This window comes from Mixophyes fleayi, chromosome 9, assembly GCF_038048845.1.
Source record: "Mixophyes fleayi isolate aMixFle1 chromosome 9, aMixFle1.hap1, whole genome shotgun sequence".
NCBI classification, from domain to species: Eukaryota; Metazoa; Chordata; class Amphibia; order Anura; family Limnodynastidae; genus Mixophyes; species Mixophyes fleayi.
This window is the reverse complement of record NC_134410.1, coordinates 47,757,937-47,770,980: the sequence shown is the minus strand read 5'-3', so window position 1 is coordinate 47,770,980 and position 13,044 is coordinate 47,757,937. Positions and strand designations below refer to the sequence as shown.

Genomic DNA, 13,044 nt, shown 5'->3' with positions numbered 1-13,044 from the left:
TCATTATATGTGAGTTTTGGGAAGGATCATAATTCATTTGTCTTGAAAAATTATCACTTGAAAGTGTGTATTCAAGTTGAGGAATACCCTAATGTGCAAAGAGGGGAGCGCAAATGTATGTATCAATCTTTCACTGATAATATAAATATTGATGTATTGTTTCTGCAGACCTAGAATACACATAGACTTACTCCTCTGGCATGAGTGAACAATAGGAAGCCCTCAGACTAACACGAATACATCACCTACAGTGTAATAGATAATATGACACAATCTCATATATTACCAACCTTAATGCTAATATTCCAACACAGTATGGTGGTGAGCACAGACATGCTACAGGAATGGAAACACATACTGAATACACAGTCATAATGTGTGCTAGGGCAGACCCTCTAGGGGGGCATGGGGATAAAAAGTACATGCTCAACGGTAACGTGACAACCGTATTGTTCTCAAGTTACCCTTAACCATTGTTTGAGCAAAGAGATATATTTTTAATATAAAAACAATCTACAAAAAAAACTTTGAGTCCCCGTCTCACTAATGCCAGTGTGGCTTCTAAAGACCAGCCTAGTATAGTATTTCCTTTGTGTGTGCCTGAGGTTCAGTGTAGGGGGTGGAGGGTTCTTTGGTCTCTCTCTGGTGTTCCTAACTCCAGCACACTACCCCACAAAGAGTCTACAATACTTAGACCAAGGTGGAGGCCCTGCGCGACACTGAATGCACGGTAAAGAGTCCATTTGCAGACAGGGCACACAATGATTGGTAAATGCACTCTAGCAGAGGAAAGTGGGTGTTACATAGATGTTACTTCTCTTGACCATGACAATATAAGGTAGCAATATGATTTACATAGCACAACATGGTTACATCATTCAAGTAGAATCAATAGTGTATAGTATACATGGTTGAAAGTATACAGCCACATAAAAAAACACAATTCTGTTTAACCCTTACAGTGTCTTCCAACGAATTCAAGTGAAAAAATATTTCAATGGCATCACCAGCCTCTTGTATTATAGATTGTTTAAGAAGAAATTTGTCAAGATGCCAGTAGTATTGGATTTTGTGGAGAGTGAGTGACAACAATTGAAAAATGTTCCACCGAGTGGTTGGCCCTGGACAGTGTGTGCTTTTATGATTTTTCTGTAAGTGCTGAATCTACAAACAACATATCTATTCAGAAACATATTTGATATGGAAAGCAATAGTGTGTAAAATCTTTAGCAGAGTTTATTACTCACCAAGGGCTAGATTTACTAAATTGCGGGTTTGGAAAAGTGGAGATGTTGCCTATAGCAACCAATCAGATTCTAGATTTCATTTATTTAGTGCATTCTACAAAATGACAGCTAGAATCTGATTGGTTGCTATAGGCAACATCTCCACTTTTTCAAACCCGCAGTTTAGTAAATATACCACCAAGTGTCATATAGAATTTTAGTGGGGACACAATATGTTTGGAGTATTTTGAAGGAAGCTGGAGGGAAAAGAAGCATCCAAAGTAGATTGATCTCATTTCTCCACTTGCCCAATGCATCTTAATAATTTTGAAAAAGTGGAAGTCTGATCCTTATTTGTTACATAAATACAAACTAAGGTGTCTGTGACTACCTGAAGGGAACCAATAATAATTAGATATTTGCCCTCTGGATTGCATAGCAACATTTTATGGGAGAAGGAAACTTATGCAGCAAACAGCCACACCTCTGTATACAATCAACTGGTACAAAGATTGTTCATTTCAATTGCCTACTTTTTAAAGAGGAATACCTACCTGCAAGACATTTGTCTTGTAAAAAATGCATGTCCCATATGAGAGAGTGTTTCCTTGTGGACTTGGGGCCATTCAAATTAACAGGAAAAGCTTTAGGGGTAAATTTATCAAGTTGCAGGTTTGAAAAAGTGGAGATGTTGCCTAAAACAACCAACCAGATTCTAGCTATTTGAATCTGATTGGTTGCTATAGGCAACATCTCCACTTTTTCAAACCCGCAGCTTGATACATTTATCCCCTTAGTGTTATAATGCAATAGAGGGTAAAGCAATCTCATATCCGGTGCCAACAGTCAACACAATTTCAACACAAGGATTAAGCTAAGGGTAATACTCTGTGCATGATAGAGTATATGTGGGGGTGTATGAAGGGCCGCTGTGGACACGAAAGTAGTAAACGGTCCCAGGGAGCTAAGTTTATATAATTGGTGAAAGATAAATAAATGTAATAATCATGAAACATGTCATACAGTGAACTTGAATAAATAACTATGCATAGTCCGAAAACATAACCAAAAACATGAGAGGTTAGTAAGTAATTTCATATTATTATGAAATTCCTATGTTATAAACAAGAGAAAGTCTGCTATGATATAGGTTCTTGAAATGAATCAGGTAGCAGAGCTTGAACTAGACAATTGCCATTTCGGGTGAGTCAATTTCTTTTGCGCTTGACTCAAAAATCTGCCTTTACAGGTGTGGGGTGTGGCAAGTTCAAGTTACGTGTAATTCAAAATTCCATGTATTTGCAGTAAAACATAGCTGAGTGGAGAGTGAGTGGACTTAGACGCTAACTGTTGTTTTTTATTATATTCAACTACATTACAAAGGCTACTGACCTAAATGTTGTGCCATATAGCAAATTGATATTTTTCCATACTTTTGCAGAGTTCAGGTATTGTTATTATGTCATAATTATGCATTACCTTTAATTTCATCTGGAATAACAGGAGGTCTAGGCTCTCTAGGGAACGAATGTTTAGATCCAAAAATTGGAAACATATCAACAGGCTGCTATTTTGGATCAGCTCAGAGATTGGCAGGCTCCCCCTTTACAAAAAAACCTTTGGTAGATATTGAACAACATAGTCTCTCCTCATTCCCATTAATAGATCTCCTATGGCTGGACAAGCCTAGCAGGCCTCTCCCGCTGCCTACATTAAGAAGCGTCAGAGATTCTCTCACCACCCCACCTGGGACAAGATGATGTCTCTTTTCCCAGACTACCATCTCCCTTCCTCTAGTCTCTTTACTATAGCACTGTCCCAACTAATTCCAGACCTACGTCTTGACTTTTGGCATAGGCAGGGAGCTAGGCGAGTGCAGGTTCTTCTGGAAGCAGGGTCTCTTCCCCCTTCTCTCAACTACAATTCAAATATGGTATTCCTGTCTGTGACATTTACAAATACCTTCAAGTTAGACACCGGATACAAACACACCCCTCGCATTTAGAGGTGATGAGGCTGACCCCCCTGGAATTCAGCTGTTCCTCTCTCTAAAAGACTTTCTAAATATATACAAGATGTCAAAGTGTATTAATCATTCGGAAATGTTGATTAAAATTGTTCATAGGTTATATCTCACTCCAGATAAGTTGCATAAAATCTGGCCATCAGAATCCAAATATTGTTGGAGGAATTGTGGTGAAATTGGCACACTTATACATATCTTTTAGTCATGTTCGAAACTTCAACCGCTGTGTTCGGAAATCTTTCATTTAATTTCACAGGTTTCCAAAAACAGTATTTCTCCTTCCCCTGATATTGCATTGCTTCATCTGTATCCATAATTATACATCATCTAATTATTTTGTTTTCTTCAATAATGGAAGAGCATATTTATAAAGAAAATAAATATAAGGATATATTTAAAGAAAATTGATAGATTATGCACATTATTTCCTCCCCCCATTTGTTTAATACAGAATATAGAATTAAATCCATTCATTGGGGAGTTATAATGGAAACAAGATAAATGTTGCACTTTAGACTGCAGATGTCTATAAGATCCTGTTATGTGATCATTCTTCCAGTACATACTTGTGTTCTCTTTCCTACAGATGTCTGTCTGTTCAGATGGTTCTAGATCTATTGATTGCACTTTGTGCGCTGCATTTCTCCTGTGTATGGGGAGAAACGTCAGATTATAGCGCTACTTACTTTTCCTATTTGGGCTCCCCGTTCTATAAAATAAGCTTAATTATTTCCTATGTCCAGTTAAGCCCTCAATAAGGCTTTCCGTAACTTGATAAGACTAAGGGACGACTGGGGTTGTCTTTACATCAGGTGTCATATTTGCGGAATTTTAAATTTTAAGTATATTTGTTTATTTATAGAAATACTACTTATACTCTTCTTGCTAGTAAGAAAGGCCTTGTATGTTCCAACTGTCCTCAAATGTAATAAAACCAGACCAGGCCAAATAATTATTTTATTGAAGAAAATAGTCACCATTTAAAATAGATATTGACATGTGATATTACAGTGTCTCTTGTATTTTACGAGCAGTCCATAAACAATGTCACTTCTGAACAAACACAAACTCGGTGATATCCTAAATAGTTCATGCAAATGTACAAACTCCGGTTTCAGTGTATCTTCCTCACACATTAGACACATAAGAATTCTTCTTTCAATTATCTGATGCTTGTGAATTATATGGAACAGCTAATGTCTGTTTTTACTCCTGCATGTTTTTATTTTTACTTGGCTGTCCATCTTTTACAAATGCTGCAATTTTCATCAGATTCTTTTACATGTAGGTTGTGGAAACAGGTGAAAAACGGATAAAAAAAAATACAAATATAAAATGGATAAAAACTGAAATTTTTCTAACAATTTTTAATACATATTGCATGCATAAAGAAGACCTATAAAAGACACTGGTGTGTATATAATTTAATTATGTTTGAACCTATCACAATATATTGCAATATTATTTCTTGTAACAAGCAGCTGCCTGGCTGGTGTGTCAGGCTAACATTTGCACTTTTAGTGGTACAACTAAATTACAATATGATTGAACATATGCACAAAAACGCAGGGCTTCATATTTCCTTAATTATAGGATAAAAACTATAATTTTAATACTCTTTGCAATGTCTCCTTAGTCTTGAAAGACCTCAAATCTGTTATGTGTAGAAGTTATAACTATTATTTACAATTATTAATTGCCGGCTATTTATTCCCTTGGTCAGTAAAGACCTCCCTTAGAAAATGCAGTGGACGAGCAACACACAATGCAGGCAGCAAAGATAGATGTGGTCCTCCTCAATGGGGTTTTACCTATCCAGATATATATATTGGGACAATGAACCAGGTGCTTCTAAGGAAGATGATTTTGATTTATTATAAAAGACTACTACTACCTTTTAAAAATGGTAGAAGATATCTAGAGGGAGCTTCTGTTGGACTCTACTATCTCCTAGAAGAGATATAGGGCCTGATTAATCAAGGCACGCATACTGAGCGCAACCTGCGTTTGTTTTAAAACACATAATTCGGGCATACACACACCCAAATTCAACAAGGAGCAGATCTTAATATACGTACGCTGATGAATTCGGGTGTAGGTCTGCTCACCTCTACAACACAAGACACTGCAGGATACGTCCAATGCATAAGTGGAATATAAATTTGCATAAGAACACACAGAAAAAAATAATTTCCATGAAATATATGTATTAGGGTGGTCTTAATGTCTACTGAACATAAAACATTTTTATACTTGCTCATGATTGCTCACACATGTTGTAGCAGGCATACGCGACTGTCGTCATTAGCAATCAGGACTTAGACTAGCTCTGTAGCTGGAGCAAGAGAGACAACAGAAAATCAAGTACCTTCAAGATGCCCAAAGCCCAAGTTTGGTACACCCTTACTGTATATTGACTACTGGCAAACGCCCAATCCCCACCCCGTTCCCTCCCTGAAAGTGTAAGCTGTAGTAAGTGTCCTTTGTGTACAAAGATGAATTCAACGCTGCTGCGTTTAGTTGCGTATGGTCCGGTTTCAGGCACAAAATCAACATTTACGTTCTTTGATGAATTAGGCCCATTATATTTAATGTACAGGTCAGGTAAGGGGAGATTTAGGGAATAGTGATCACAACATTGTAACATTTCACTTAGGTTTCATTAAAACATTTTGTAATATAGCTACAAAAACAGTGAATTTTAGAAAAGCAAAGGCTTATGAGATCAGTAGCGTATTACAGCTTAGATACTGAGAAATTGTGCTTTTAAGTAAAAGCACAAAACCCAAATGGGAAATTTCAAATATATAATTTTTTGGTTTCATTTTATTATTTTATACCTGGTAAGGGTGTATAGAAAAAAAAGAATAGTAATTCGAGGGAAGAGGCAACAGGTTAGACATATATTCATTGAGTTGCGTGTAACATCATAAGAAAACAGGTCATTAACCTAACTGAGCCAATTAAGAATATACATAAACGGAACCAATTATAATGTTGAGAAATATACTATTTAGCCCATTTTAATAACGGAGAAGAAGGGCTTGTTGTATATTTTAGACTGATCCATCTCATGGCTTGCCTGAATCTATATTTTATATATATTTGAAATAAACACTGTTGCAATTTTAGATATAGAAAGCAAACAGTGTGGGTAAATATGTTGAATGATTAAACATTCTCTATCAAGTGCTGTGTAACAATTTGGTGATATATAGATAAAGGTTTATAAATAATGGAAGTGTTAAGGGGAAAATGTGACCTTTTAAATTGGTGAAACTAGAAAGGACTGAAGTAAGTAATTATGGAAACACAAAAAATATAGCAAAATATGTTATATAAATAAAGGAAATTAGGTTAAGAAAGGTTGAAGCTGAAAAACAGATTGTTAAAAATTGCAAGTCTAATGCCAAAATGTTTTTCATATACTTAAACAAGAAAAAGAAACCTAATTTTGTTGGCCCAATGAATGATAAAGCAGGAAAAATAACCATTGAAGAAAAAGAGAAATATGATCTACATCTTTTTTTTTTCATCTGTAAATATAAAAGGAGGAACAATGATGGAAAATAGGTTGTGTATTAATAGTCTACACCATTAAATGATACTTGTCTACCACAGGACAAGCGGATATCTTCACAAAGAGAACAAAATCAGATCCCGTATGTTATAGACCTGTGACCCTGACTTCTGTCGTGGGTACTTATATGTAAGGATTCAGAGAGATGAAATTCTGAAATATATTGTAGGAAAAAAATAACACTGATAACACAGGGTCAGCATGGTTTTATGAAAGGTCATTCCTAACATATATAAGTAGTTTTTATGAGGGTTAAGTTGAAAGTGTTCAATACTGTTCCACACAACAGTTTGATACATGAGATAAATGGTGCTAGGTCCAGGGGAAAAAGTATCCGAATAGGCAGAGAACTGGTTGAAACATGGAAGACCTGGGGTATAATTACTAGACTGCGGGGTTGAAAAAGTAGAGATGTTGCCTATAGCAACCAATCAGATTCGAACTGTCATTTATTTAGCACATTCTACAAAATGAAAGCTTGAATCTGATTGGTTGCTATAGGCAACATCTCCACCTTTTCAAACACGCTGTTTAGTGAATATACCCCCCTAGATTAATGTTAAATGCAGCTATTTGAGAGTTAACCATGGCCTTTAATAGCTGTCAGTGATTATAGCCTATATTGTATGTGGATTTTCTTTGACAAGCATCTGTTTCTGAAATGTATACATCCAATTCTATAAAAATATTGAACAGTAGCAATTTGGACCATTCACATATAACTTCAAGTAAACATTGATATGTAAACTGTAATGACACAGAGATAGCTGCCTTAACGGTATTCCCTTATATACATAACACTGCATTTATTCTATCGGGAACAGGATATAGCATTATCCATCTGTCCAGTGCAGCACATGAAGTGGAAAATAGATGGTCTGGGTGTATTATGTACTTCCATCAGTGATGATCTTGGTAAGGTCTTCTAGCAGCCTCTGGAAACACAGGATGGACACAGACAGGCATCAACATCACAGATGTGAAAAAGATCTCGGAGTTCCTCAGATATTTTAATTACCAAAAGCTGTATGAAAACTAGTGTACAAGTTTGTGTGCAAGAATTGTGCTGTAACCATAGCAACCCAAAAATTATTGCTATCCCTAGGTGGAACATATACAGGTGGATGACAGGGTCTAATGAATTAGTTCAACTCAAGGGAGGGGTTTATTGTATTTAAACCTGTATTGTGCAGTGTGACCTGATGCCAGCTAGTTGGCCGGTGTCCGGGCAGAAGGACTGTGTCTAGCCAGAGTTAGGGTCACCTGGTGTCATCCTGATGAAAGTATGCTGTCTTATTGGTGATGTGAACAATAAAGGCACCATTTATTCAAGCAAGAAATTGTTTGTGTCTGTCATCTGCTGGGTGTCAGTATCACAGTATCTACTTCAACTTTGCTGAGTAAATATTCAAATGTTAAAAATATAACCAAGAAGGCATCTCATAGCATATCCTACACGGCACATTGAACATTTAAAGCAAAAGAAAAATACCATAATTTTGCCTTTAAAGCTGCCTGATACCATAAGAGGAGCATCATGCAATCTTGTTAAATTACTAATACCTTGTTACAGAGGCAGTATTATACATTTGTAAATGGAGTTCCTGGTGTCTGACTGTAATAACTTCTTGTATGTAGAAAGTTATATATCTGTCATAATAGTTTAGACAAATATAGAACATTTTGACATAACATCTGTTGGTAGCCTCCATGAACCATGTCACATATTTAAATGATCAAAGAAAGGACGATTGGGACGGTGATGTTGCAGCACAACATCACTGACAGGGCAGAGCAGCCACATCACTGGGCAAAGTAAGGTAGGTAATAATTACACAGACCCCTTTTCCTCATTGTCAATCTATAAAAACACTAAATTCAGTTTTTTAGGCTTCCCCAAAATGTTGATGCACTAGGTGACTGATTTAGTTTGCTTAAGTGTAGCTCTGACCTCGCCCTCACCACACACACTGTGAAAAGAGTAGTAGGAGACAGTAGTGTAATGAAGGGTAGTCTGTGAAAATGTAGATTTGTGAAGTGGAATAATAGGTTCCATTCTTCTGTTAATGCACAATATAATGTTATGTTGTGATCACAAGCACATTCAGCTGATCCTCAAGTCAGAATTATTATTTCCTTATCGCAGCTACCAATAAACTTTGTTTTTAATTTGAATACAGTGAGTAAATATAGAATGGGGGGGTTACTTACAAAAAGAGTTGCTTTATTTGCCTTTGAATCTTGAAAGGACTCGTGAGATGCTTTTAAATTCTTCAAAAGACTTTTCCCAAATAAGAATTTGACACATGTATTTGAAAGTGAACCTGTTGAAATTGAATTTTTATAATTTAAAATGGATTGTTGTCAGGGACATAAATTACTAACGGAAACATGTGAAAGGGTTACATGTAAGAAAGTTGGGTCATGTCTGTAGCGCATTGCTTACTTATCTATATATCTGCATGTTGTTCGCACATACACTCACATTTTTAAGGACAATTTCATTTTTGGCGATCTGTTTCACACTACCCCCATAAAATTACTGCTATAGAAATACATTGACCAAAAAGATGCATGGATGAAGAATATTGTGATTGTAGCTAGACAGATCTGTTTTCTACCCCATACACTTGTTACAGATTAGGTTGTAGCTAGAAAGAGGCCATACATATGCATATCAGAGGGTTACATTCAGGCCTGCATTCAGAAGGTACAGCTACACAGTACGTAGTACCACCAACAATGGAGAAATCAGGGCTTACTTTTCAGTTTTCCGTCTAAGAGCTCTAGTGCTTTGGCTTGAAGTTCATCTGGTGACAGCAGTAGTGGAGGAGTCTCGGACAGCAGCAATTCACTGATTTGACTTAGGTACCATTCAATCTGCCTCTCTGCATATATGTTTGGCATGTACTCCAGTATCTCCGTACTCTTTTTATTCAGGAAGCTGAAAGAAAAATAAGAAATGTGGTCTCGATAATGAAATTTGTTGTCTGGGAAGCAAACGCATTCTAAAAACACTAAATTGACATTGATATGTTTTTATAGTCTACAATATAATTTAGTACTGATAGATGCAAAGGAGGCCATGCCCCCATATCCAAACCCCTCACAGATCTAACCACACTCTGATCCGCCCACAGCGCATCCATTTTGGATGATACAACGCCCCTTTCCGGCTGCTGACAATCTGAACTGTTGGTGGGTGTTGTGATTGGTCAGTGTATGACATAATCACTGTGCACCTAGTCCTGCACCCACATTATCAGGAACTAGCATGTGTGGGAGGTACTAGGGAGGGAAGACACTGAGGCACCTCCCCTGTTTGATTCAACTTATACAGCTCTACAAACATGGATTAAATTAATGCCTCCGTAGCGGGCATTCAAGTCTGTACTTACCCAATTTTGTGCAGTCCTCGAACTGTATACGTACCACCTACAATGTATAATATTTCATTGTCAGTTAGATTTATACCAGACTCAGCCAGCATCTTGCTATTGTTCAATCCCACTAACATTATACTGTTGTCTGGCATCTGTGAAGTTGTATTAAAAATCCTACCAGCTATGCAAGAGATGGAAACATGCACAGTGAGGGGGCATACCAGATGCAACATATAGAACAAAAACCAAAAACAGTATGTAGTATGGTGGTCTATATCTGTCTGAACCTCTGTCAATATTACAATTCTAATGCTCATATTCTGTAGTTACGCCTGTTAGCCCGCGTATATGTTGTGGATACTTGACCTATGATGCAGAGATACAGGCTGATGGTGATGATCATATGCACAGATCTTTGCAGTGTTAAAAAAAAAAAAAAGACATGGCAATCACATTAATTCCATGGATCATTCATCAAAACAAGTTAATATGCTCAGGATAACTAGTGATGCTGTTCCTTGTAAGAAAGGTGTTCAATCCAATGTGAGATCCATCCAGTGGTTCGGCCATTACTATCTACCTCTGGAGTGAATTTCGCAGTCTAACTAACCGCACAGTGACAATCCATGGTTGGTAGTGAAGACATTTTCCTCCAGTCTTCAGCAGATGGTTATGACAGATGAAGATACAGAAGATACATTGTGTATCTCCTTATCACCTATAATAACCCCCGTCCTCCATTTCTCTTCACTAAGTCCTGTTCACTGGCTACACAATTTTACCCACTATTCCTAGTTTCACACCCCCTTAGCTCCTACTATAAAATTTCCTTCAGCCTTCTAAGCTGCAATGATGGAGCCCATTACCACTGTGTAATCTGAAGGCGATAAAGAAGTCAGACCAAGGGGTAAATGTATCAAAAAGTAATTTTTGCAAAAATCGCCGATATCCGGCTACTTTGCATGGTAAATTTAAAGCAGCAATAGCTTTAAAGGCAAAACATGCCTTTAAAGCTATTGCCGCATTAGATTTACCACGCAAAGTCACTGGATATCGGCAATTTGCAAAAATCACTATTTGATACATTTACCCCCATGTCTTCATGAACCCAAAATCCTTCCTCTTACACCAACTTCTCAGTCACTTAATTTCCTGCTGTCTTTCTTCTGTAGCATGGGGCACAGATACTATTCCAATAAATACAGCTTTACCCTGCCTTAAGCCTACAGCCTTATTTCCTGAAATTATTTTTGAGGACCTTCATCATCCCCTAACTTTGTCATTGATACTAGTGTGTACCAAGACCACAGGGTCCTTTCCAGTCCCATCCGACAATCTATCTACCTGATCCACAGAATGCTGAAACCGAGTACTGGGATTATATAACAACTGGATCACTTTGCTAATGAAAACATGTAGTAGCTGTGAAGTTAAATGTTTGCATATGCTATTTACAATATTTTCCAACCTCTATATGTTACAACACAATCATAGTATTTATATCATTATTTAAGGAGTTGTAGGCATTGTTTGAATGCCTTGACACATAGTTTATAGTTAAAAAGAACAATTTAAGAAAATGCATTTTTTACATAATGCCTTGTGAAGAGGCGGAACTATCAAGGCTATGATGTCCAGCGATGTAGTACTTCACCCCTGGCCGTATCCACAATGTGAGTAAGTAAAAACAATAATTTTTCTATGCTCCCTCTGCATAGGAAACAGTATATCCATATGCAAATATAGTGACTCAACTTCTGCCTCACAGCACTGGGGTAATGAGTTTGAATTCTGACCAGGGCCTTATATGTGTTGAGTTTGTCTGTTCTCTCCGTGTTTGCATGGGTTTCCTCCGGGTGCTTCGGTTTCCTCCCACACCACACAAAAACATACTAGTAGGGTAATTGGCTCCTGACTTCAAAAACGGACCCTAGACTGTGTGTGTCTTTCTGTGTGTTAGGGAATTTAGATTGTAAGCTCCAATGGGACAGGGACTGATGTGAATGACAAACATTCTCTGTACAGCGCTGCACAATTGGTGGCGCTACATGAATAAATGATGCTGATGCGTACTATAAATGCAAATAACCTTTGTTTTATTGGAATACCTGAAACTATTTTATGTATATGTGAGAATGTTACTATTTGGTCTGTTATTTAAAGAAAATGTACATAATTAATTTTATCCTTTATAGAAAGAATTAAATAATTGTACCTGCAAATAATTCATCAGCTAAATGATAAATTACTTCAAGAAAAGTGTCTTGTAGCTTGTTTCTCTGCTTCTTTATTGTTTTTCTGTGTACATGATTTTGCATTTCTTTAATGTTGAAGCCTACGACATCTAAGCCTTTCTCAGGCTGGGTCCTGGGAAATTCTGTCCTGGATTCTGCATTCTCACTTATAAATGCCTATAGACAGAAGATTAAAAGGCAAGTAGTGAGTAATCATGCAAATATTTGTAGTCATGATTATTAGTTTGGTATTAATAATATAATTGAGATTAATTATAATATATTTATATAGTACCAGAATACTTTACAGTGCTTTACAAACACAGTAATAAATGGAAACTAGGTATTCAGATAAAGAGGCGAGGGGCGCTGTTAATGAATTTACAATTTATAGGAAAATAGGAGTTTGTCACATTAGGTTAAGTAATGCTGGGCAAAGTAACTGGTGTGGGAGGGTTAAGAAGAGATTTAAATGTATTCAAGAAGTATTTTAGGGATAAAAGCCTCAACAGTGATGAGAGACTGAAAGCATATTTTTTGGCAGGTCCAGAGCATTTCTGTAGTGGTAGACCGCGATATGTTTGAGTAAAGTCAA

The 13,044-nt window shown here is 36.9% G+C and overlaps 1 protein-coding gene across 1 annotated transcript in view; it reads right to left on the bottom strand.

Moving 5' to 3' along the window:
- Positions 1 to 4,197: 4,197 nt before the first annotated feature.
- Positions 4,198 to 13,044, bottom strand: part of LOC142100617 (uncharacterized) — a 48,634-nt gene continuing 39,787 nt past the window's right edge. Inside the window, exons 14-18 of the mRNA XM_075184286.1 lie at positions 12,431 to 12,626; positions 10,231 to 10,267; positions 9,595 to 9,776; positions 9,044 to 9,156; positions 4,198 to 7,767 (exon numbers count right to left, since the gene is read on the bottom strand). Of these exons, the coding sequence (XP_075040387.1) occupies positions 7,720 to 7,767; positions 9,044 to 9,156; positions 9,595 to 9,776; positions 10,231 to 10,267; positions 12,431 to 12,626 (576 nt within the window). The 3' untranslated portion in view covers positions 4,198 to 7,719. The remainder of the gene's footprint in view (positions 7,768 to 9,043; positions 9,157 to 9,594; positions 9,777 to 10,230; positions 10,268 to 12,430; positions 12,627 to 13,044) is intronic.